This window comes from Mus musculus, chromosome 1 (genome assembly GCF_000001635.26).
Source record: "Mus musculus strain C57BL/6J chromosome 1, GRCm38.p6 C57BL/6J".
Taxonomy (NCBI): Eukaryota; Metazoa; Chordata; class Mammalia; order Rodentia; family Muridae; genus Mus; species Mus musculus.
This window is the reverse complement of record NC_000067.6, coordinates 16,657,540-16,684,278: the sequence shown is the minus strand read 5'-3', so window position 1 is coordinate 16,684,278 and position 26,739 is coordinate 16,657,540. Positions and strand designations below refer to the sequence as shown.

The following is a 26,739-nucleotide window of genomic DNA, read 5'->3' as shown; positions in this document are numbered from 1 at the left end:
GGAGACCAAAATGTCTGGAGTATATAAAGCTGCTTGGCGAAGCGCAGCACAGCTCCTGGAAAGTTAAGGGTTGGGGACAGGTTATGAATGCCAGGTAGAAACTGAGGGATACTGGGAGAACCTGGAGGCCAGGTCTGCACCTCAGTCCCTTATCCCTGGGTCTGAAATCAAAGACATGAATTCCAATCCTGGCATCCACGTTGAAAGGTTCACAGCTCCAGCTCCAGGAGAATGTGACTCATTCTGGCCTTGGCAGACATCCACTCACATACAAATGCATACACACACACAGCCTGCTCTACATGATAGATAGCATGTTTCTGTAATCTCAGCACTTAGGAGGTGGAAAGAAGAGGATCAGAAGTTATTACATTGCAAGGTCAAAAGCAACCCCCAAAACAAAACAAGCCTGTCGAGTTACAAAATAAAAAATTTAAGAAAGAAGTACTCTGACTGGGACTTGCTTTTAAAATAAAATAGTAGAGTAAGTGGCCTAAGTCTAGAAGAAACAGTATCAACTACAAATTTGTCACAGGAGAGATGGGAATGTCACATCCCTTCAATCCCAGACTAGGGAGGCAGAGGTGGGCAGGTCTGTGTGAATTCCAGGCTAATTAGAGCTAGTGAGACTGGGCCTTGAGTGAGTGTGGTTGTACACACCTTTAATCCCAGCCCCCTGCAGAGGCAGGTGGATCTCTTTGAACTCAAGGCCAACTTGGTATAAACAGTGAGTTTCAAGACAGCCAGAGATATGCAGAGAGATCTTGTATTAAACAAACAAACAAAAAATGATTATTAATGTGGGTGGCAGAGGCTGCAGGATCATTGTACTCTTCTACTTTTATGGGTGTGAACCCTCAATGAAAAGATATGGCTCACACTTTAACCCCAGCAAACCAAAAGCAGAGGCAGGTGGATCTTTGTGAGCTCCAAGCCAGCCTGATCTATTTAGTGAATCCAGGCCAGCCAAAGTTACATAGTAAAATCCTATCTCAAAAAAACAAAAACAAAACAAAAAAACAAAAAAAAAACAAGCAAACAAAAGGATATGAATGTATTTTTAGCCAAGTTATTCAAGCTGAGGCTGTCAGTACCTAAGGGCCATTTTGTTATCTTTAAAAAATATTCCTTTTTATTTCACATGTTTTTGTTTGTATGTATGCTTGTGTGCCATGTTCATTAAGCCATGTTAGAGTCTGGTGTCCTTGGAGACCAGAAGAAGATGTCCCCTGAAGTAGAGGGACAGTTATATGGTGCTATTTGAATGCAGGAACCAAACTTAGGTTGTCTGGAAGAGCAGCAAATACTTTTAACTTTTAAGCCACCTCCTCAGCCCCCAGTTTGTTATTTTTGCTTCTGAAACTGGAGTCCTTCAATACAATGAGACCATCATTAAACACAAGGATTATTGGAGCTGGAGAAAAGGTCCCGTCCATAAAGTGCTTGTCCCTCTGGTGTGAGGAAGAGTCCAATTCCCAACATCAAAGTGAAAAAAGCTGAATGTAGCATGAAGCTGGACTCAGACACAGTACAGGCAAAGATGGAATGATGCCTAAGGCTAGCCATTCTAGCTCCTGGTTCAGTGAGAGACCCTGGCCTTAAAGGAAGTTAGATGGTGGCAGCTGTGCCTGCCTTTAGTGCCAAGAAGCAGAGGCAGGTGGATCTGTGATTCCAGGCCAGCCAAGACTGCCTAGAGACCCTGTGTCTAACACAGCAATTCTCAGCCCCTGGGTCGAGGTGTATTTATTGTGAATCTGTTTACGGGTGTGCCTCCTTTTCCTTCATAGGTAACCTGCCCGGAGGAGACGGAAGTGGGATGAAGGAAGGATGTAGAGTGTTAGTCCTTTTCAACTTGGCCTGAGGTTTTTTGTTTTGTTTTGTTTTGTTTTTTGAAATTTAAATGTTGCTATGTAGCCCTAGTTGACCTTGAACTCCAAGGCCATCCTCTTGCCTCCCATGTTTTGGGATGGCATATAGAGCTGATTTTATGAGTTGTTTCTCCTAACTTATTTTAATGAGGCTTCTATGAAGATCAAACTGTTCCACATGTTACTCACTCTATATTATACAAAAGAGTGGCTTTCAGGGTGTCCCTTGACCTTGGTGACTCCATTTTACACAGCAGCATTGGCCTCATCTTTAGTGCATTGATGGAGCAGAATGACTCTGCACAAACCAGAAACACAAAATGAAAAAAAAAAAAAAAAAAAAAACTTCTCCCTGAAGGTACAAAGGTGTCACGCATAGATTTAAAGTACATGAAGAACATAGAACACATGGCTGTGTTAAAACTCGTCATGCACATGCTTTTAATCCCAGCACTCAGGAAGCTGAGGCAAGCACAGCAGGATCTCTGTGAGTTCAAGGCCAGCCTGGTCTACAGAGTGAGTTTCAGGAAAGCCATGGCTACACAGAGAAACCCTGTCTCGAAAAAACCAAACAAAAACAAACAAATTATATTAGGCTAGATATGACAATACACTACTGGACTCTACTTGGGAGGCAGAGGCAGGAAGATCAGGAGTTGAAGGTTAGTTTCAACTAATAGTGAGTTCAAAGATAGCCTGGACTACATGAGACCAGAGTTCAATTAGATTAATTAATTAATCAATCAATCAATCAGGAAAACTAAGCCAAAGAACATAACACGAACACTTCGAGTGTCCCCACATGGACACCATAAAGACGGTAACACAGCAATGGTAGCATCCCCCCTGACATGTGATCTGACCACCTGCTGTGTGTGTGCCTCTAGGGATCTACAGTAAGAGAGCTCCCAACACAGTCCCCTTCTTGACATGAGCCAAATTTCTATAGGTGGTGGTTTGAATAGGTTTGGCTCCCATAGATTCACGTATTTGAATGCTTGCCCATAGGGAGTGACACTATTAAGAGGTGTGACCTTATTGGAGGATGTGTGGGCTTGCTGGAGGAAGTGTGTCACTATATTGGTGAACTTTGAGGTCTCCTATGCTCAGGCTCTGCCTAGTATTGAATCCAGTCTCCTTCTGGCTGCCTACAGAAGACAGTCTTCTCTTGGCTGCTTTCAGATCAAGATGTAGCACTCTCAGCTCCTTCTCCAGCACCGTGGCTGCCTTGAACGATGCCATGCTTCCCACCATGATGATAATGGACTGAACCTCTGAACCTGTATCCAGCCCCAGTTGAATGGTGTCCTTTATAAGAGTTGCCTTGGTCATGGTGTCTTCACAGCAGTAAAACCCTAAGATACTGTCCATCTGCAACACATCTGTGTGACCTCTGTTCCTTGGCTGTGCTACCTTCAGCAGCTCTCCAGATGAGTTTGAAAGGAAATAAAACTTGAGACATGTGATTCATGTAATTTATGTCAAATAGCCCAAAGAGTTGTTTGTGAGCTTTGAAACCTGGGGCTGAGAACATAGCAGAACAGGCCAGGTCATGCCTGGGCAGGCCCATTGTTACATGTCCTGACTGGCCTGGTACCTCCCTATCTCCCGCCCTTCTGACAGTCTGTTGATGTTTAAATGGACCAATCATGTGAAACCGCACCAATTCCTCCCCCAGCCCCACCCCTTTTCTATAAAAACCCCTAGCTTCCAAGCGTCGGGGTCGAAACCACTGTCTCCTGTGTGATTACGTTTCGAACCGGAGCTCCGCCATTATGGCTCCACCATGTGGTCGACACCTCTGTCTCCTGCGGGAGCTATGTGTCGGCCAGGAGCTCCATCATTAAACTACCTCATGCTTTTACATCAAGATGGTGGTCTGTTCATGATTCTTGGGTGCGCGCAGAACAGAAATTGAGTGGGGGTTTCCCCACTAGGTTCTTTCAAGTTCAGTGTCTCCTATTCTATGTTACACCTGCAACAGCTCTACCTCTGCCTTTCCCTTATGGCCACTTGGAACTTTGCCAGTCTCTTTAACACCTTTGTAGATTTCCTATAACTTTCATGTATACAAATGGGTAGATGTAATTACTATACATGCAATATGTGGTCTAAGAATTAATACTAGTAGCCGGGCAGTGGTGGTGCACGCCTTTAATCCCAGCTCTTGGGAGGCAGAGACAGGTGGATTTCTGAGTTCGAGGCCAGCCTCGTCTACAGAGTGAGTTCCAGGACATCCAGGACTACACAGAGAAACCCTGTCTCGAAAAAACAAAAACAAACAAAAAAAGAATTAATACTGGTTTTTAAAATTGATTTCAAATAACAAAAAACCTGTGCCTGTCCATGGCCAGCTACCAAGGGACACTGGGATTACTTGACAAATTGCAACCAACAAAGCAATGTGGTTAAATGGTTAAACTGTTAAATAAGCACAGGTCCCATCTCCATCTTGGTCTCATTTCACACCAGGCCTCTCAATGGCCTTCAGAAGTCATTATAGCCACTCAGGGCTTCCTTGCCCCCAAACAAGATGTCTTTTGGATTATTCTGTTACAAATTAATAAAACCTTTTTCCCAAGTGACAAAGCACTCACATTTATGCAGGACATTTAAACGCATGTGCAAGCAGGGCGGTACGACATGTCCTGGCATCTGAAATGAACTTATTTCCTGGTTTTGCCACTTGTGAATGGTTTTTTTTTTTATTTTGTTAAAGGTTAAACATTTGTATAAATTGTAAAAACTGGTGTATTCCTCCCCTGAAACCCTTCTGCTCTTAGTTCTTCTTCCACTTTTCCTTAATAAATCTACAGTTCTTTTGTTTTTTGTTTGTTAAGTGGGTATCATGAATACCAGAGAACAAAGCCCACCGAATCAACTAAGCAAGACTCATAGGGTCTCATAGAAATTCAAGTAACAAACAAGGACCATATATGGGTTTGAGCTAGATGTGTATATGTTATGGTTGTGTGGATTGGTGTTCTTGTGGGATTCCCAACAGTGGGAGTGGGGTATCCCTGGCTTTAGCCTGCACTTCGGACCCCTTTCCTCCTACTGGGTTGCTGAGCCCAACTGTGAAGGAAGGTTTGTGCCCAATCTTATTGTATCTTTTTAGGTCATGTTCAATGGATATCCCTGGTAGTCCTGCTTTTTTTTTTTTTTTAAACAAAGGGGAGGTAGGTGAGAAGAGTGGGAGGGTGGAGTGGAAAATCTGCAGATGGGATGTAAGGTATGAGAGAATAGAAGTTTAAAAAAATAAACATTAAGTGAGCATGCTGGTGCTTGCTTGTAATCCTAGCAGTGAGGAAGCTGTGGCAGAATGAGCAGCTCAAATTCAAGGCCAGCTATATAGTGAGCATCCCTGTCTCAAAACAACCAAAACATGTAAATAAGTCTCTTACTACATCAGAGACAACAAGAGGAGGTTGTTAAGACTAAAACAAGTTATAAAGATTGGAAATCCTGAAACTACTTTAAAATGTTGGGGCTGAAACCAAACCCAAACACTATTGCATATGCCAGAAAGATTTTGCTGAAGGGACTCTATTATAGATGTCTCGTATGAGTCTATGCCAGTGCCTGGCAAATACAGAAGTGGATGCTCGCAGTCATCTATAAGATGGAACACAGGGCCCCCAATGGAGAAGCTAGAGAAAGCACCCAAGGAGCTGAAGGGGTCTGCAACCCTATAGGTGGAACAACAATATGAACTAACCAGTACCCTCAGAGCTCGTGTCTCTAGCTGCATATGTAGCAGAAGATGGCCTAGTTGGCCATCACTGTGAAGAGAGGCCCCTTGGTCTTGCAAACTTTATATGCCCCAATACAGGGAATGCCAGGGCCAAGAAGTGGGAGTGGGTAGGTAGGGGAGCAGGGCGGGGGTAAGGTATAGGGAACTTTCGGAATAGCATTTGAAATGTATATAAAGAAAATATCCAATAAAAGAATTTGATTTGTAACAAAGAAAAAAATGTTGGGGCTGAAATGGTTCAGTTAAAAAGCACTCACTGCTTTTATGGGGGACCAGGGTTTGGCTCTGAGTACCCACAGATCAGCTTCCAATGCTCTGCAACTCTGGGTCAAGGCGACTGAGCTCCTCTTTCTGGCTTGTGGAGGCAAACAAAACACTCTTACACATAAGATTTTAATAATTAAAAAAACTAAAAACAAAACAAACAAAAACCCAAAACCAAACAAACACATACTGGGTAATGGTGGCATGCCTTAATTTATTTAAGGCCTTAATCCTTTATTTATTTAATGTATGAGTGCTCTCCTGCATATACATCCACACACGAGAAGAGGGCATCAGATCCCCTCATGGTTGTGAGCCACCATGTGGTTGCTGGGAACTGAACTCAGGACCTCTGGAAGAACAGCCAGTGCTCTTAACCACTGAGCCACCGCTCCGGTTCTGATGTACCGCCATACATGGCTCAGATGTGGTGGCACACACAGAAGCAGATAGATTTCTATGAATTCAAGGTCAGACTGGTCTACATAGTAAGATTCTGTCTAAAAACAAAATATAAGTAAATAAATGTAGCCATACATATACCAGAATATTCATGACCATCCACATTTTACATATTTAATTTAAACATATTTTATTACATAGGAACATTGTCATGTAAAAATTTTTCAGAAATTCTGCTTGATAGTTTCAACTTCTGTTTTTAAGACAAGGTCCAGGCTAACCTCAAACCTACTACATTACCAAGGATGACCTCAGATTTCTAATCTTCCTACCTCGCTGTCCCATGTGCTGGGATTCTAAGTGTACAAAAGCATCCTGCTTCTATGAAGGCCAATTCTAGGGCCTCACATCAGCAAACACAGTGCCAATTGCTGTGTCCTCAGCCCTTACACTTTTTTGTTTGTTTTGTTTTGTTTCTACAATCATTAACTAACAATAACAAAATAAAGGCAATCTTATTATACCCTGAAAATACATGACATTTAAGCACAAATGAAGAACAGGTTCATTTTTCACCCTCATGCAGTTTCTTTTCATCGACTTCTTCCATATCAAAAGTGAACGGTTTGTCATAACCCATTAGATGGTTATAGTCTTCAGGGTTTAAAAAGAGTGCTGGATTAACTAATAGCGATTTTGTTTTAGCATAAAAGCTGGTGAATATATGTGCGCTCTCTGGAATTGTCACGTCGTCTTGGTGAAACACTGTGCTGGTTTCCGAAAGCATAACATTGTAAGTGACAGCTCTGTAAGTGTCACTTGTGGCTTCATGATACAACCGAATGACATAGCCTTTTGTAAGAAGGTGAAGCAGCGTGGGAGTGATCACTGTGAAGCTTCCCATGACTCCGTAAAATAAGACTTGCAAAGGCAGACTTCCAAACATCATGTTATTTTGTGAGAGAAGGTACGGCAAGAATGCAAGGCTGACAACACTTGTAGAATAAGAGAAACATTTCACACCTAAAGGGAAAAAATTATAAGAGGATTAATAACTTTAAATTTTATAAAACAGTCTATTCTATTAATTCCTCCAACCTTTTCTTCCTATAGCAGTTACAGTTTGAAATCAAAATGTCCTCGAGTTTCATGTCCCTAGATGATAGCACAATTTTGGGAAATTTTAGAAACTTTAAGAGGTGGAACTTGGCTATGACATTCAGGTTGGTTGGTGGAAACAAGACCTCACCTGGCCCCTTCTTGTCTCTTCCTCCTATACCATGAAGTGAGGAAGCTCCTCTGCCATATACCCTACCAACCTGATGCCCTGTGCAAGGCTATGAGGCCAAGCAACCATGCCAACCCTTCTAAAACTATGAGTCAGAATCTATCTTTCCTCTATAACGTAGTTTTAAGTACTTGGTCACAACGACAACAAAGCTAATAGAATAATCATTCTACCCACAATAGCAGCAAGATGTAAGTGCTTCTTATGTGCCTGGTTCTAGCTTATGTCTTAAGCAGTTCACTTACTCCACTCATAAAATATATAGAAAAAGCCCTAAGAGAGGTATATAATTGTTATCATTGCTCCATGTAGAATATGAGAATTGGTGAGGCAGGAGGATTACAATTTTGAGGCCATCATAGTCTATATGGAAAGACTGCTTCTGGAAAAGCCAGAAAAGAGGACAGACACAAGTATATGAAGTACTCCATAGAGTATATTTGCTCAACATGCTTGCTGCCCTAGGTTGATCCCGAGTACCACCAACATTTTAAAATAAAAACGTGAGAAAAAGAGAAGCTGAGTGGCTTGTCCTTGTAATCCCAGTGTACAGAGGTAAGGGCTGCAAGATTAAACAATTAAATTTAAGGCCAGCCTAAGTACAGAATGAGGACCTGTCTCCCAAACCACAGAAGGCTGGAGAGATGGCTCAGGAGGTGAAGTGCTTGCTGTCCAAGCATGAGAACCTGAGCTCAGATCTCTTGCATCCACAAAAAAGCTGAGCATGGAAGCACAAACCTGTAACTCCAGAGTTGGGGAGGCAAAGACTGGCAGATTCCCACAGCTTGCTAGTCAGCCAGTCTAACCAAAATGATGATCTCCAAACTGGGCATGATGGCACATGCCTTTAATCCCAGTACTCAGGAGCTAGAGCCAGGCAACTCTCTTGAGGTCAAGCCCAGTACAGACGGAGTTCCAGGACAGCTAGGAAACAGGGAAAACCTGTCTCTCAAAACAAAACCAACCCCAAATTCTCCAAGTTCAATGGGAGTTTCTGTCTCAGAAAATAAAGTAATGATCTGTTGTAATTAGCTTTGACCATCAACTTAGCACAGTCTTAGTCCCAAGAGAAGGCAGTCTTGGTTGAGAGACTGCGGAGGTCATCTGGCCTGTGGGCATGTCTAGAAGGGATTGTCTTGGTTATTAATTGATAGAGAAGGGCCCAGTCCACTTTGGTGGCACCATTCAAGTCAGGTGGTCCTGGGTTATAAAAGAAACCTAGCTAAGCCCGAGTCTGTGAGGGAGCCAGCAAGCAGCATTCCTCCAAGGTTTCTCCTTCAAGGTCTTGCTTGAGCTCCTACCCTAACTCTCATTTCAAAGATGGACTGCAGCACATAAGCTGAAATAAATCTATTACCCCCTCTAAGTTGCTTTTGGCCTGAGCACCATATAACAGCAACAAAATGAAGAAAGAACAAGAACAATAGAGGAAAATACCCCATATCAGCCTCTGGGGGCACACTCAAAAACATACTCACACACATGCACACACATTCAAGTGTACACACACAAAAGGGAAGGAGGAAGGAGGATGAAGCAATTGTCAATGACATACAGCTAGTTACTAAGTAGTTGGAATTTAAGTAAGTAATTTGACCATTCATGAATGAGGATAGGGCAGGAAGGTTGTGAGTTCAAGTTCAGCCTTGGCTATGTATCAAGACTTTGTCTCAAAAAATAAAACAAGCAAAATAATTTAAATACCATACACTTAGAAAATATACACAGTGAAGAGTCTAACAAGTTGATTATAAAGTATATTTTGGGGAAAATATCAATGAGACAATGAGATAATGGTTAATCCTCTCAGATATTAAGATCTAATAAACTATAAAATGGAGTGGCACAGGTTCACAAGAGAGAGCGAGAGACAGACAGACAGACAGACAGACACTAATGTAACACTGGTGCATCCATAAAGAAAGCAAAATAGAAATCCCCAACCACATTGAATTATATGTTGAAATTTAATAGAGAATAAAGACATATCTAAAATCAGTGGGTAAGCCAGGCATGGTGGCACATACTTTAAGTCCCAGCACTCAGGAGGTGGATCTCTGAGTTGGAGGCCAGCCTGTTAGCATTCTGTCTAAGGTCCACCCCACAGTTACCTGGCAACAGCCAGGTATGCCTGACTGACTACAAAAGGGGCTGCTTGCCCCTCTCCTCATTCTCTTGCTCTTCCTCTTCCCTTCCCCCTCTCTCCCGATTCCCTTCCCCCCCCCACATGCTCATGGCCCTTCTTTTCTCTCCTCTTCTCCTCCCCTCCCCTCCCCTCTCTCCTCCCTCTCCCTCTCCCCCTCTCTCTCTGCGTTTCTCTGCCTCTACTACCCTCTTATCTCCTCCTCCCCATGCCTTTAATAAACTCTATTCTATACGATACCATTATGTGGCTGGTCCTTTAGGGAGGTAAAGAGATGCTTTGGCATGGGCCTACCTTCCCTGTACTGACTACACCTCCATAAAACATATACCCCCTCTCTTTATCTTTTTATAAACGCATCACAGCCTGATCTGCAGAGTGACTTCCAGGACAACCAGGGCTACACAGAAAAACCCTGTCTTGAAAAAACAATAAAGAAAGAAAAAAAGGAAGGAGGGAGGGAGGGAAAGAAGGAGGGAAGGGAAAGGAAGGGAAGGGGAAAGGGGAAAGGGGAAAGGGGAAAGGGGAAAGGGGGAAGGGGGAAGGGAAAGGGGAAGGGGAGGGGAGGGGAGGGGAGGGGAGGGGAGGGGAGGGGAGGGGAGGGGAGGGGAGGGGAGGGGAGGGGAGGGGAGGGAAGGGGAGGGGAGGGAAGGGAGAAAAGAAAAAAAAGAAAAGGGAAAAGGAAAGGAAAAGAAGGAAGTGAGAAAGGAGGTAGGAAATCAGTATGTAAAAAAATTAACTTTTTAGTAAACGATGTGAGGTTTAGGAAAACTGGATATAGAAAATGATAAAGCCTTGGCTCAGATTAAGGCATTTGCTGTACAAGCTCTGACAACCTAATTTCAGCCCAAGAACCCACACAAAGATAGGAAAGACCTGCTGCTCTTTGACCTCCACAAATATGCCATGTCCCCTCTCCCATTCTCTCCCTCTCTTACAAATATGCCATGTCCCTCTCTCCCATTCTCTCCCTCTCTTACAAATATGCCATGTCTCCTCTCTCATTCTCTCCCTCTCTTACAAAAATGCCATGTCTCCTCTCTCATTCTCTCCCTCTCTTACACACAAGGTAAAAATTTTAAAACTTAAAAACAAAAGTATAAAATTCAATCCATCCTTTATACCATAAGCCATGAAAAAAATCCAGACAGCAGAGATAAGTGTGAAGAAAGAAATCACAGAGGTATCCATATCCTTGAAGCCCTTTATAATCTGAAATAGAAAAGTTTGAAGTATGACTCAAAATACAGAAACAAAGCTGGACATGATGCCACACACACACACATATAATCCCAGAACACAGAGGGCGAAAGCATTCACAACTAGTTCCTGCTGTACAGCAGGTCTGCGGCGAGACTGGGCAGCATGAGATCCTAGTATAAGCACACCAGAGGACGCTCGGCTGGTAGGGCTCTTTCAGGACTCAGTTCTCAGCAGACCCAACGAGATGCTCACAACTGCATGCATTTTCAGCCCCTAAGGGACCCAACTGACTTCCTAAGGGCTCCTGACTCTGGGGCATCTGTACTCATATGCACATGCTCCCATAACGACACAATAACACATGTATGTATGTATGTACGTATGTATGTATTATAAAATAGTTAAAATAGTTTTTGAAGTTCCAGCATCAACCAGGGTCAAATGACTGACAGTCTAACTATATTTTTTTTTAAAAAGAAAGAAAAGGAAAGGAAAGAAAAGAGGAAAACAACATAGTGTATCATATTTGAGGCCAGTCTGAGATACATCCTATCCTTGACAAAAATATTCTGAACTTATATCAGAAGGATGAATGTTTGTGGAATGAGAAAACCAAAAAGCTTGACATTTCAAGGGAAAATATGGAACTGTTCCTTTAAATAAATTAGCACAAAAATCTCAATTTGTAAGATCCATGTAAGTGTTACTGCTTTCTAACACTGACAAAAACAGAAGTCTGACAACTTACTGTTCACAAAAGTGGAACGAAGCTGTCATTCTTATCCACTGCCACTGGCTGTTGTTTAGTGCCTCTCTTCCCACAGGTGCTTGATATGACAGCAGCACGCACGGGATCACTGAGGACCATGCTGACTCCTATATAACACTCTCAGCCCTTCCAAAATACCTTCCCCATTACTTTTGTTACACTGTAGTAAGTTAGTGTCCCCTAAAACTGATGCCTACAAGAATTTTATAATGTGTCCTTATTTGGAAGTAAGATCTTTGTAGATCTAAAGAACAAAATGAGATCATGCAGGATTAAGGTGGGCTCTAAATCTAATGAAAGTGCCCTTATAAGGACACAAAAAGTAAGCGATGCAGGGAAGGCTGCCACAGGAAGAACAAGTAACAGTCACAGACAAATTATAAGCCAAGAATGCTAAGGTAGCCAGGAGCCACCAGCGGATTAAGGGGTAAGAATACTACTTCCTAGAGTCTTCAAGAAATGTGACCCAGGTCACACTGTAGCCCCCAGACCTGTAAGAACATACATTTCTCTTGTTCTCAGTTACTAAAAAGAAACTACCAGATAGGAAGGTGCAGCATCAGGAACTGCTGGAATGTGGCCAGGCACAGGCCATTCGGTTAGGAAAGCTCAGTGAGCTCTCTCGCCTTTATCCAGCCCAGGACCCCACATATGGAATGGCAAACTCCCATTTAGGGTGGATCTTCCCACACTAACTAAGCTGATGTAGGGAATCTTTCCCAGACACGCTCAGAGATCCCTTCAGTCTGACAATCCTCCTGCCTCTGCTTGTACTAAGTATTCTGCACCTAGGATATATGTGCTCCTTCCACACCTCATACCAGACTTTACTCGTCAGACAAGGCATTATGGAAAGGCCTTATGGAAAGGTATCCCGATAAGACCAATCTGTCTCCTCAACGTGAACTCATATCTAACTTACAACTTAGAAATACTGCACTAAATATGTGGTATATTCACCCTTTCTTTCCTACCAATGTTAAGATTCTACATTACCTTTAAGTATAGTATCCCTAACACAGTGCCCCTGTACAATACATAGCAGATCTGTAATTATCTGTGACTGCATTAACAATAATGAGGGAAGCCTTCAAGTGTTTTCCATGGAGCAGTTAATGCTCCAAATCACACCACTTCCTGGGTATTTCTGGTGAGTTCCCAGGTACAAAGTAGCTCCAACCTTTGACAAGCAACTTTCCACTTCTACTACCCAGAACAAAGACTCAGGGAACAACTTCCTCTACCAATTACAATTGCATTTTGTTTTGGTTTTGGTTTTTCTTTTCTTTTCTTTCTTTTTTTTTTAAGATTTGTTTGGTTTTTTTATGTAAGTACACTGTCACTGTCTGCAGATATACCAGAAGAGGGTGTCAGATTCTACTACAGATGGTTGTGAGCCATCACGTGGTTGCTGGGTATTGAACTCCGAACCTCTGGTAGAACAGTCAGTGTTCTTAACTGCTGAGCCATCTCTGCAGCCCTTGGTTTTGTTTTTCAATACAGGGTTTCTCTTGAATAGTCCTGGCTGTCCTAGAGCTTGCTCTTATAGACCAGGCTGGTCTCAAACTCAGAGATCTGCCTGCCTCTGCCTCCTGAGTGCTGGGATTAAAGGTGTGTGCCACCACTGCCCAACCAAAAAAGTTTTAAAATCACTATGTTATCTGTTGATGTTTTGTCTGTGCAACCCATGTATACCTGGTATCTGTAGGAAGGAGTCAGATCCCATGGAATTGTAGTTACAAATGCTTGTTAGCCTCCATGTGGTCACTGAGAATTGAATATGTAAGAGCAGCCAGCACTCTTTTAAACACTAAACTTCTGCCTAGCTCCAAAATTGTAGAACTTTGATATTCCAGTTACACTCTTCCCACAGACATTATAGCTTATCCATACAAAAATCCATCTTGGCTTTCTCCTTTACAAACAAGAGTCAAGGAAGGATACAGGACAAATCAATAACCCTTCCTTTATAAACCTTCAACTCATTAAGACTTTTGAAGAACTTTCTAACCCCCTAATGATAATAACCACTGAATTGCAATTCTAAAGTCAGTAGAATAATTGGTCCTTATTCTGAAAAAGTTATAGATAGCTAAAATTTTAAGTGTACTATAATACCATATACTTGAAAACCAACAGATTTCCAGAGTTAAATTTTACAGTCATTTTATACCAACATGAGTAAGTGTAGGCACTGAAATGCTGTGGCCATACTTGGCCATACAGCAATCTGCAGGGTATTTCTGATTCCATTCTTACTGAGGTTACTAAAATACAGGACAACTCTGAGGACTTAATAAATCATGTAACTTCACTAAGTTCTTCTGAGTGTCTCCACTAAACTATGACCAAAGTCAGTAAATAGCTTTACTGAACTTATTCAATATGCCACCTTTCCTTCTCTACAATAATCCTCTATCCCTGGGAGAATAAATAAGTCTTCTACAAATTCCAAGAAGAACTGAACAAACATTATTTACAGATTTTGGAAATATAAAACATTCCCTCAATGCTCAGAACTGAACATAGGACTTTAAGCCCTAGGCAAGTAAGTATTCTAACCACTGAGCGACACTGCCAGCTCCACCCACATTTTAAATGTTAAATTTAGAAACATTTAAGTAAAAATGAGGCCAGTGAGGCCAGATGTTATTACAGGCCCCTGTCACCCTGTGACTTTTTTTTTTTTTTTTTTTTTTTTGGAGACAGAGTTTCACTATGTAGCTCTGACTGTCCTCAAACAAGGCTAGCCCCCAACTCACAGATATACACTTGCACTAATGGTGTGCACCCCCACACCCAGCTTCAAACAACTATTCTAAAGAGGTATAACCAGGGCCAGGTTGCTACATGCACTCCATTAGTGACACGCATGACAGGCCCCGAAAACCTGGGTGCTGTCCCGAGGTGAAAAGTTCATGGAAACTTAGTCTCCTGGAACTGTGGCATCCTGTATACAGAATGCTCCAATGTCCTTGCTTTAGTTGGTAAACGGATCTGTGTGTTTTCCCTTAATATTGCTTTATTATAAGTGCTCCGAAGGATTGATATTTTGATGTATAGCTAAGTTAGATTCTAGGCAGTCCTTGATACGACCTTGGGCATGGATAGCTAAGTCACTGCCCAACACAGAAATTTACCATTATCTAGGAAGAAGGAAGTTTGTGACCTAAAGAGGAACCAGAGTAGATACTTAGAACTATAGGTAGCTGAGTTACACCCATACACAAGTATTTACAATGGCCTAGGGGGAAGGTGGACTATACAAGGTGGACTAGAATAGGAACTATGGCAAGGGCACGAAGCCCTTGCCCCTGGCTTCTAAGATTAAGTGGACCTTAGGTGGAGCTGTTTTTGATCTCAGTTGTTAACATTAAATTTTATCCCAGTAGGTTCCCACCAGTCCTTCCGTGTTTGCATTCCTGTTTTATGTAAGAATCCAGTAACCTCTTTGTACCTTGCTGGTTGTGTCACCCAACTTCCGTATTTTCTTCTGTATAAAAAGTTTGATGTTCAATTTGACAAGTTACATTCAGATCCACACTCCCTTGTGTCGAGTCTGTCAATTCCCGCTGACTCCTTGCCCACCTGAGACCCGTTCCTCGCAGACAAGGGACCAAAATGGTCTGTGGCACCAGGTATACAAGATAGTCTGGACTTTGTCTCAAAACAACATAAAAGAAGTATTACCAGGTTTTTGGTCACAGCTTTTGCATTTGACCAAATACTGAAAAACGGCAACTTAAAAGAAGGAAAAGGCAACTTTGACTCATTATTTCTGAGTTCTCAATCTACAGTTGCTTAGTCCCTAAGAACTTGGGTGAAACATCATGCCAAAAGGTTTATGTAGTGGAAGACCTTCATGGCAAACTGGAACCAGAGAGAGAAGGATGGGAGGAACTGGGAACAAGATATTCCTCCCTCCAGAACTCACCCCCAGTGACCCACTTTCTAAGAGGAAGGCCTCTTCTAGGGTTTCCAGAACTCTCAAAACAGCGCCATCAGCTGGGAAAGTTAGGCTAGTAAGTATATATTATTATATTATTGTGCTTTTATTATTATAAATATATTTATAAATATATTATTAAGATATTATTAATCTATTAAATACATGAGCTGCAGAGCTCAAATCAAACTGTAACAATCTCCTTCCACTCCTCTTAGAATACTCACAGAGTTGTATTTGTCTGTTGGCTATTCTAAGACAAATAATGATGGAAGGGAAGCTTCAGTGCCTAGGTATCAAATCACACACTGCAACTCGGCCTTTAAACATCACTGAAACCCTAAAAACAAAGTCTCAACCTCTACATTGTTTCAAAAAGCTTTAAGGAAAAAAATAATTGAGACATGCTAAAAAAAAAAAAAAAAACACCACCAACAACAAAAACAAAACAAAACAAACAAACAACAAGGTTAACTAACATATGCTAAAAAAGGTTTACTGGGCACAAGCCCCAGAGATCTCAACCCCATGCAAAGACTACAGGCAATTGAGTAAAGCTGGGCCTGGGAGAGGTGGTCTTCCCCAGGAAAGAACACATCAACTGGTTTTTCATCACAAAATGGTCAGCCCTGAAAACACAAACAAGTAACACTGTATCTATTCAACAAATTATAATTAGAAATATTTATGCATATACATATATCCATGCAATAACTGAGGATAAGACGCCATGAATTTAAACGAAACTAACGGGGGAGGGGATATAGGAAGTTTTGAAGGCAGGAAGGGGAAGGGAGAAGCGTAATTATTTTATAATCTCAAAAAGAAAAAGGAAAATAAGGAAATAATCTCACTTCAGACTACTCACCAAATATCGTTCGGGCCAGGTTTCCAGTATAAATCAGCCTGCCATTTTCTGGCTTATCAACTTGTGTATGGAAGCAGCGGACACATTGTTCCCAACAAACAGGTATCTGCTGAAACAAGAAACCATTGAGTAACTGGTTGAACAAATTTTTATTTCTATCAATGTTGTTTTTATTTCATTTAAATATAACAAAGAGAACTTGTTACAATGCCATGCAAAGAATTCTCTCAAATAACCTAGAGGATTCCCAGGCTTCCTGCCGGCCACTCTAGCCAACCAGAGAGCTCCAGAGTCAGAGATCTTATCTCTTAAAACCAGGCTTCAGGATGGAGAGGCTCATTGCGCTTCCAGACAACCAAGGTTCAGAGTCCCAGCACCTACGTGTCTTACAACCTTCTGCAACCCAAGCCCTTGGCATCCATGCCCTTTCTGGGCCTTCATGAGCACTGATAGGTGTGGTTCGTTCATATGTATGTATGTACGTACGTATGTATACACATACATGAAAGCAAAACACCCATACATATAAAGTAAAAGTCGTGCTACACAGTGGTGGTGCATGCCCTTTGTCTCAGCACTTGGGAGACAGTGGCAGGCTGATCTGAGTTGAGGCCAACTTGGCCTCAAAAAAATCTTAAATAAGATTGAGATAGAAGACAGTCAATGATGACCTCCACATGTATGTACACAGATACTACATAGGCAAAAACATTTGTTTAAATTTGCTTTAATGTAATAATCTAAGAAAATACAGAGGGCATGACTGTACATGTCTTTGAGCCCAACATTCAGGAGGCAGAGGCACGTAAATCTCTGAGTTCAAGTCCAGTCAAAAAACAACAAAAAACAATCTTAGCAAAATACTGTAAATTGAGGGGTTTGTTTTGCTTTGTTTTGTTTGGTGGGTTCGTATGCACAGGCATGTCCAGAGATCAAACTCCCATCCTGAAGACAAAAGCCTCCACAGACTAGGCTTCTCCTACCACCCCTGTGGTTAGTACTTAGGAACTAGTTACATGAATAACTAGCATTTTTAAGGCTGTCTCCCTGAAAGCCTTGCATATACCTTGTACCCCATTTTGTTTTGAAGATCAAGTCCAGTCATCAATGTGGTCCATGTTGGCCTCCAACTGACCATGAAGCTCATGCTGATCCTCTGTCTGAGCCTCCAGAGCTAACACTGGGACTTTAAGTCTGTGCCACTACCATACCCTGGGCCTTCTATCTCTTAGCAAGAAAGCTTGCTTGAAAAACTGCTTGAAAGCTATATGAAACAGGAGTTTCCCAAGTATGTATAAATGAGCATCTAAAAATGAATTTCACATTGCTCACATTTAAAAATGTAAAAAGTATGCCTAATTTGTGTTGAAATTCAGTTAAGAGTCCAATATCTCGAGACCCTTGGCTATAGCACACACCTTTTATCTGTGAGTTTGAAGCCAGCACCAGCCTGGTCAACAGATCAGCCAGGGCTACACAGGGAAACCCACCCACAAGCAACTAACAACAAATAATTCAATTACCACTTTCAGCATTTCTTAAAAGTTTTTAAAATTCTTATATATTACAATGTAGCTTAATATACATAAAATTCTTGCCGAGCTACACCTTTAATCCCAGCACTCTGGAGGCAGTGGCAGGGGATATCTGAGTTCAAGGCCAGCTTGGTCTACAGAGCAAGTCCCAGGTTAGCCAAGACTACACATGAGAAACCCTGTCTCGAAAACCCACAAAATTCTTACATTTTATAGTATAGTTTAACATACTACGTACTTTGTTCAATAACATCCACACCCCACCTTTCACTCCGTAATCAAAGAAATTCCTAAAAACGGACAAGTAACACAACTTAGGAGGCTAGCTCCACGTGCTGCATCAATTTCTTAGCACTTAGCGCCCTTCTGACCTTTAGCTCTAGAGTAAGAAATAAGTCCCTGCGCAGCAGAGCAAATCTTTAATCCTAGAATGGGAAGTCAATAGGTAGGCGAGTCTCTGATTTCGAGGACAACCGGGTCTATATAGCGAATTCAGGACAGGTGAGTCTACAAAACTGGGACATCCTGTCTCTGAAAAACAACAAAAAGAACCATTTGTGGTGCTTTAATAGCCTTCGAAAGGAGAATCAATCCCTGGATTGACAGCAGCTGCGGACCCCGAGGTCGAGGCCTGCTCCTCCCAGGCCCGCACCGGGAGTGTCCCCTCAGCACTGGAGTTCCCAGACCCCATGCTGCGCCCGCTCCCCACCACCACAGCCTACGAACAGCCGACCTGCGCTCGCCCGGGTGGCCCGCAAGACTCGGCTAGCGCTAGATGCCCGCCGCTCCGGAGCCGCTCTGGCTCGGCTAGCGAGGCCGCACGCCAGAAAGCGATCCCGGAACCTCGGAGCGCGGCGGCCACACACCACGTCGTCCTCGTCCGGCCCGGCCATAGGCCCGCTGCCCACCGGCCGCCCAACCCCAACAGCATGCTGCGAGTTGGAGAAGGTGGCCGTCAGTTTCCAGCTGCGGCCAAGGACACCCAAAAGCGACTCCGCTCGACAGTGGCCCCCACAAGAGCGATGAGGCTCCGCCCCTTAAACGGAACACGCGGCCGGATTGGTGCGCGCGCGTGCGCAGAAAATGCGGCCGGCCTGCAACCTTCTCCACCTGGTGGGTTCCAGGCAGCAAATGACCCAAAACCCCAACTCCCTGCTTAAGATGATGGGCTTCAACCGAATTCCTAGTATTTGGTCGGCTTTTGACCGTGTGCAAGGACAGAGTGTGTAGGCATGTGAAAAAGACAGTGACCAGAAGCCTAGTTAAATACTTCGTTCTCATGAAAGTCACTTTATAGGTCCTAAAACTGGTTTGGGAAAATGATTTAGCTTCGCAGAAGTAATTGTAGCATATCAGCCCAAAAGGAATGTAGTTTAAGGTACTTAATGTTATAATGTTTAAATACTTTGTATGCTATGATATGATATTAACAAAATGAATGAATGATTTAGTCCCAGCACTTGGGAGACAGAGACAGGCGCATTTCTGAGTTCGAGGCCAGCCTGGTCTACAGAGTGAGTTCCAGGACAGCCAGGGCTACACAGAAAAACCCTGTCTCGGGGGAAAAAAAAAAAAAAAAAGATTTAATGATTTAACTTAATTCCACCACTGAGATAGGAGAAAATGGAATTTTTTCACATAATTTTCGATTTTGTTGACAGATTTTTTTTTTTCCCCATTAAAAACGTCGTATCCGAGCTGGGTGTGGTGGCGTACGCCTTTAATCCCAGCACTCGGGAGGCAGAGGCAGGCGGATTTCTGAGTTCGAGGCCAGCCTGGTCTACAGAGTGAGTTCCAGGACAGCCAGGGCTATACAGAGAAACCCTGTCTCGAAAAAAAACAAAAAAACAAAAACAAAAACCAAAGGAACAAACAAACAAAGCCCCCATCATGTCCAAGGTGGGGAGTGTATCTTGCCTAGCACGGACTGACATAGAAGAATCTACAGTGTTGCAAATCCAGAGCCAATTTATCATGGGCCATTTGCAGATCTCTTAGTAGCCTTAATGTATTGTCCTCCTGTGTACCTAACATCTTCACGACCTTCAGCTGGAACACACCGAGTTCAAGCTTTCATTTGGAATGCACAGGGTATTAGTTTTCCGAGTACTGTCAAATAGCACCTGAAGCCTAAAACAGGTTTCCCCACTTTTAAAAAACGTACCTAACCATCCCACTAATGTAGAAACCTGTCTTGACTGATGATTTTCTTTGTTCTGTTACTATAAAAAAGCTTCATGAAACTACTTCCATGTTGAAACATGGAACATGGGGACAGGGGGTGACATAAATCTGTGTTTCCAAGCCATGATCACTCATTTGGTTCTAGAATAAGTTCTCTTTTCTCTCCATTGAGGTGAGAGTTTTTTGAATCAACACTATACCTTTCTCCCAAAGGCAGATGATACTTAGTGCCTATTGCACAGGACTTAGACAGGAGTAGAGGGAGCACTGTAACGGCATAAATTTGGGAACTCATGGTGCAAATGTGTAATAGGACATGCATCTAAAAATACACGAGACTACCTCTAACTGGAATCTCTGTGTTCTAGGTCAGGTCAGACATTCAGGTCATAATGCCTGAAATAAATACCAACCATCTTGATGAAAAATCAGTTTACTTTGTAGCAAAGATGTGTATTCTTATTGATGAAAATGGCAATAAAATTGGAGCTGACACCAAGAAAAACTGTCACCTGAATGAATCCATCAACAAAGGATTATTACATCCACCGAGCATTTAGTGTCTTCTTGTTTAATAATGAAAATAAGCTCCTGTTACAGCAGAGATCAGATGCTAAAATTACCTTTCCAGGTTGTTTCACCAATAGTTGCTGTAGTCATCTATTAAGTGTCCAGGTGAGCTGGATGAAAACAATGCCATTGCTGTGAAGCGAGCAGCACAGAGGTGCTTAAAAGCAGAGTTGGGAATCCTCTTGGAAGAGGTTGATCTAAATGAAATCAGTTACCTAACAAGAATTTACTACAAGGTCCAATCTGATGGTATCTTGGGTGAATGTGAAATTGATTACATTTTGTTGCTGAGGAAGGATGTAACCTTGAATCCAGATCCCAATGAGATTAAAAGCTGTTGCTATGTATCAAAGGAGGAACTCAAAGAAATTATGAAGATTGCAGCCAGTGCTGAAATAAAGTTAATTCCGTGGTTTCAAATTATTGCAGACACTTTTCTCTTTAAATAGTGGGGTATCTTAAACCATTTGAGTCCACTTGTTGACTATGAGAAAAATACATAGAATGTGAATGTGTAAATGATTTGAAAGTTTTGCTTCTTAGTAAGAATGGTTTTGTTTTGCTTTAAATTGGACTCCCCAGTATAATACATAGGTGTTTTACAACCAGAATTTGTTTTGAGAAAAGAAAAAAAAACTGAACTAACTTATTTATAGTTTTGCACTATATATCCCACATATATGCACTGATGTTTGTAAAAGACATTTAAGAGAAGTTATTGTGAAATTATGCCATAAATAAAACTTAATTTAGCCCGTCCAAATACATGGCCATGACAAGATTAAATAAATAAGTAGAACTCCTTATTTTTTACATTTTGACAAACACTTTCAAAACACTTTGCTATTTGCCAAGTGTTTTTTATAGCATTAGATTTTTTACCATGGGTCAGAAAATTGAGCAGAAGACACTGCTTAATTGCTTTGAAACAGCACTAAGAGGTTAAATGGGCAAGGCTGGGGACACAGCTCAGTGGGCAGGGCTGGGGACACAGCTCAGTGGGCAGGGCTGGGGACACAGCTCAGTGATACCATGATTGCCTTGCAGGCATGATGTCATGGGTGGCTGAGTCCCTAACCCTAAAGATATTTGTAACACCAATAATAGCTTTATTCTTAAATTCTGAATAATGGATAAGTTTTTTTCTCATAAAAAATTTTAAACTTAATTTCTTGCTAACTCAGAACAGTTGATCACTGGGGATTTGACTATGTAGCAAGTATTTATTGAGAATTAAAAATAAATTATTTTTAAAAATAAGCTAAAAATACTGGTGATATAATATAATGGAGATAAACTGTTTTACATAATACTACATAGGTTTCCAAAGGTAAACTTGATGAATTTGTCCTCTAAATATCTTCAGATCAACTTCACAGTCAGATGCATCAGGAAAAATTTCTCATCTAGCACAGCAGCTCTATGACCCCTTCTCAGGACAAACAACCCTTTCAGAGGGGTCGCCTAAGACAAACAGAAAGCACAGATACTTACATGACAATTCATAACAGTAGAAAAATTACGTTTATGAAGTAGCAACAAAAATAAATTTATGGTTGGGGCACTGTATTAAATGGTTGCAGCATTGAAAGGTTGAGAACCAACCACTACTGTAGTAGGTAAAAAATGATACAGGTTAGAGGAACCCACTTCTCCTTGGTGTACTTTAGCAGAACTTAAGCATTATTGATATACTGTTAAATAATACAAAATACTGTAATCCTCTCCATGCTTATTTTTCCTCTAAATAAGGTGAGAGGATGGCATAAACTTCATTTTAGGACCAGGCCTAACTTTAAAAGGAAAGGAGGAAAGCCATCCTTTCCCAGAACTGACAATACTCACCCACCCCCGCACCAGCTCCAAGAAGAACAAGGCCACAGAATCCCCCATCTAAAGAGCAGCCTGGGAATACCCACAAGGATGGGGAGGTATTGTATCTCAGGATGGCCCATCTGTTCTGGGCAGCCTTATATGGTTTGGGTATTTCATTGTGTAGTTAAACATTCATGACACAAGAATGCAGTCTACTGACCACAAGCCAATCAGAAAACAACCCATGTAACATCACCCGGCTCTCACCAATGAAGTTTTAGATTACCTAACCCTAGCTAAAATCCCCCTAGTTTCCTACAAAAAGGCCTGCAGAACTTTGTCTGTCTTTACCATCTTTTTGTAAGTGGCTGACCCCTGCATGCAGGCTTCTTTCTTTCAAGAAATAAAAACACTCTTGCCAACTGCATATGTGGGTGGTGGTCTCCGTGCAGCGTTTTAGTACTTAACAGTAAGGTGTTTGTGGGCTCAGTTGATAACTCCTGGCAGATTCCCTAGCGCTGGATGCTTTGGACAAAGGCTTACCAAGAAAAATAGCCATCCAAACACTCTCAGGCTTCTATTAACACATAAAGGCCTTGAAGAAACTGCAACAGCTGTGTGCTGCCAAAGCACAACTCTGGCTCCAGAAGGCACTATTCTAGTCATGATTATTTCAATTTACACCTGGCTCTTTGCCATTTCAAGCCTCAATGAACTCTAGATGACCTTGAAGCCATTTTCACCTAGACCAGAAGTGCAATTCTCCTGGTGGGCCAACAGAAAGTCTAAGATCAGTACTAACACTGTGCTCCGTTTGAATGAGAGACTACCAATTTGATGCACCCATGGTCCTGCATTTGCATGAAAGACAAACTCAAAAGATGGACAGTCCTTTGTTTTCATAAGATTGACATAATTAATGCAGACATCTTTGCCACACACATTTTCTGGCTATAAAAACTGACTATTCAGCTATATTGGGGAGCCTTATGGGAGACATGGTTTAGCAATTTAGAGTACCTGTTCTTACAGAGGACCTGGGTTCAATTCTTAGCATCCACATGGTGGCTCATAATCACTTGTAACTCATAACTCCGATATCAGGGGATCTGATGCTGAAAGCACAACATAAACCCCATTTGTCTCCACTTAAGGACCAGGCCTGATTTCAAAAAAGAACAATAAGACATCAGTCCCAGAAACTAGGTCATTAGATGACAGCTCCAGGGACAGACCATAAAATCCAGAACAAGATCATAAACCCTCCTCCCATAGAGCAGCCTGGGGATAACTACAAAAATGGGGAAATATCTTATCTCAGAATGGGCCATCTGTGCTGGGCAGCCCTATCCCATCCTATAGCTAAATATTCATGACATAGGAATGCAGGCCACTGACCACCTGTGATCTCCTAGCACCCACCAATGAAATTTTAGATTACCTAGTTCCTCTAGAGAGTTCCTGGTTCCCTATAAGAAGGCTTGTGCACCTTTGTCTGGGGGTCAACATTTCAAAGAATGGTTGACACTCCCAACCCCTCACATGCTGGTTGTTTCTGAAGACTATCTGAGTCTGGAGTCTTCTTTCGGCAATTTTCAGAACCATAGAATGCCTTCTTCTGATCTTCATGAGTATTGGGCATGCACCTGCTATATATGCAGACAAAACATTTGTACACATAAATCTAATTTAAAAACAAAAACAAAAACAGGACACACTTGAGGACATGCTCAGAATCGATCATAAAGATGGCTGGTACAAAAGGGTACAGAGTACTTCTAGGCATGATTGTTCCTAATTTTGGTGGTGGTGGTGGTGGTGGTTGTGGGGTGTAATGGCTATTCCTTGACTATATCTGGAATGAACTACAATCCAGAATTGGAAGGCTCACCTGTGATCCTGACCTTGAGGCTGGGAGATAGAAGTTTCTGATCTGGATCTTGGCATGGTGTTCTTCTTGTGAGATTGAGCAACTACTAGATCCTTGGACTTCCCATTCACAGAAGTGCTGAGTTGGACTACAAATTGTAAGTCATCATAACAAATTTCTTCACTATAGAGACTACCCATAAATTCTGTGACTCTAGAGAATCCTGACTAATACAGGGTGCTAAGGAAAAATACTTCGAAGGTTTATTAATATAAGAGTTTGTCCTTGCTGGGCAGTGGTAGCACGTGCCTTTAATCCCAGCACTTGGGAGGCAAAAGCAGGTGGATTTCTGAGTTCAAGGCCAGCCTGATCTACAGAGTGAATTCCAGGACAGCCTGGGCTACACAGAGAAACTCTGTGTGTGTGTGTGGGGGGGGTTGTCCTTAATACCTGACTTTGTTGTGGGGGGGTGCTAATAGCTGAGAGTTCAGGCCCCATATTAGACAGAAGGTCACTCTTTGAACAAAACAAAACCAGCTTCCAACCTCAAAATATGGAAAACAACATCAGCATCATGGCTAGGGTTGGCATATGTGTATCTATAGGAAATCTACTAGTAACATTGAGCTTTAGCAGAAAGACACTTAAAATTAGTGATACAAAACAGGTTAGGTTAGTGGTACTGATTGCTTTGAGAGTTACAGAGCCTTTCTTAGCTCTTGGTGAGCTTAACGGAGCAAGAGTACCTGAAGATCAAAGCTTGCCAAAGTCATCTCAAGCCATTTCTCATACCCTCAAACGGGAAGGAAACTGGAAAAGGAGTGAGCAGAGAATATGTACAATTCTCTTCCTTCCTCTCTGGCTTCTGTCCTTGGGGCCAGAGAGCAACTTCCAATAATCCTGCACTTAATATCATCTCACTCTGGCTTGAATTGATTCATTTCACCAGTAGCAGAGAAACAAACAAACAAAAAAGACCCAACCAAAAACCTATCGCAGTTGTCTGACCTAGTTCCCTTTTCTGTGTCCTTTTAGAAGGAATCCATGGGACTGGGGAGATGTCTCGGCAGTTAAATGCTCACTGGCTTTTCTTCCATAGGTACTGAGTTCAACTCCTAGCAACCACATGGTGGCTCACAACCATCTATAATGGGATCTGGTGCTCTCTTCTGGCATGCAGATAGAGCACTCATACATAAAAACACAAATAATAAATAAATACATAAATCTTAAAAACAAATAAAATTATGCCGGGCGTGGTGGCGCACGCCTTTAATCCCAGCACTTGGGAGGCAGAGGCAGAAGGATTTCTGAGTTCAAGGCCAGCCTGGTCTACAGAGTGAGTTCCAGGATAGCCAGGGCTATACAGAGAAACCCTGCCTCAAAAAAACAAAAACAAAAACAAAACAAAACAAAAAACAGAAACAAAAAAAAAAGAAAAGAAAAAGAAAAAAAAACAAATAAAATTTAAAAAGCAAACAAATAAATCTTAAAACAAACCAACGGAATCCTGAGCCAGCCGCATGAACCTATCCTTGGTTCTTTAGTCAAGATATACGATGGAAGTCGGGCCCACCCTTACTGCCTAAAGGGAGACTCAGGTCTCACTTAGTTTTTTCATATTTTTTTCTTTAGTTTTATCTTCTGCTACCAAATGCCTCTTTTACTATGAAACTACTTTGAATTATGGATACAACCAAAACACTTTCATTATTTCTCCAAAGCCTTTGAAAATTAATTCAAGGCCGCAGCTATATTTTTGCTTTCAATTCCATAAAAGCATACATAGCTGCCAAATCAAATAAAGCAAAAACACAAACACAAACAAACAGACAAACACTTTCAGAGCAACCCATGGTAGGCAACACCTGTCGTTTCAACACTTTGAGGCTGAAACAGAATTATAAATTGGAGTTGGAGGGCAGCCAAGGATTACATAGGGAAATTACTGTGCCTGATGGCTAAGGAAGGAGATAGAATTGTCCCCAAATACATAGCTAGTCTGGGACTCGTAGTTCCAGGGTAACACTGAAATACCCTGTCTCAAAAATTCAAAAACAAAACCCTTTGAGAAGTTTCAGAAATTCCAAATAGCACATACATACTATACTTCCTTTTGTGGGATACTATTACACAGCTGCGACTGATTAACTGAGTATCTTGAATCTAGGTTTTCAAGCCCACTCCATGAAAACAGCAGAGAGGAAACTTAACTGAGCTGCTTTTCAGCTTTCTAGGAAAGGTGCCTAGGTAACCACGG

General features: G+C 41.9%; 1 protein-coding gene, 1 long non-coding RNA gene and 1 pseudogene across 3 annotated transcripts; 1 reads left to right on the top strand and 2 right to left on the bottom strand.

Annotated features, from left to right (window-relative positions):
• Nucleotides 1-6,003: 6,003 nt before the first annotated feature.
• On the bottom strand, nucleotides 6,004-19,088 carry Tmem70 (transmembrane protein 70). 2 transcript variants are annotated; one of them, NM_026392.1, is made up of 3 exons: nucleotides 18,774-19,088; nucleotides 16,506-16,614; nucleotides 6,004-7,311 (listed from the first exon to the last, which is right to left on the bottom strand). In NM_026392.1, exons 1-3 carry the CDS (start codon nucleotides 18,969-18,971, stop codon nucleotides 6,854-6,856), a joined length of 765 nt encoding a protein of 254 aa, NP_080668.1. In that variant the 5' UTR covers nucleotides 18,972-19,088; the 3' UTR covers nucleotides 6,004-6,853. The 2 variants fall into 2 exon arrangements, with proteins under 2 accessions (NP_080668.1, NP_081691.2); NM_027415.2 differs by having other exon boundaries at nucleotides 16,506-16,611.
• Gm7654 (predicted gene 7654) lies at nucleotides 20,565-21,894 on the top strand (annotated as a pseudogene).
• On the bottom strand, nucleotides 22,001-26,727 carry D030040B21Rik (RIKEN cDNA D030040B21 gene). Its single transcript, NR_037998.1, has 4 exons — nucleotides 24,501-26,727; nucleotides 24,051-24,258; nucleotides 23,630-23,724; nucleotides 22,001-22,258 (listed from the first exon to the last, which is right to left on the bottom strand). It is a non-coding gene; the product is annotated as an RIKEN cDNA D030040B21 gene (long non-coding RNA).
• Nucleotides 26,728-26,739: the final 12 nt, after the last annotated feature.

Bases quoted from the DNA above. Each gene is read 5' to 3' on its own strand.
- Tmem70 (NM_026392.1), bottom strand. From the start codon at position 18,971: ATGCTGTTGGGGTTGGGCGGCCGGTGGGCAGCGGGCCTATGGCCGGGC. The intron at 16,615-18,773 runs GTCGGCTGTTCG...TTCTTGTTTCAG, and splicing joins GGCCACCCGGGCGAGCGCAG to CAGATACCTGTTTGTTGGGA. The intron at 7,312-16,505 runs GTGAGTAGTCTG...TTTTCCCTTTAG, and splicing joins CCTGGCCCGAACGATATTTG to GTGTGAAATGTTTCTCTTAT.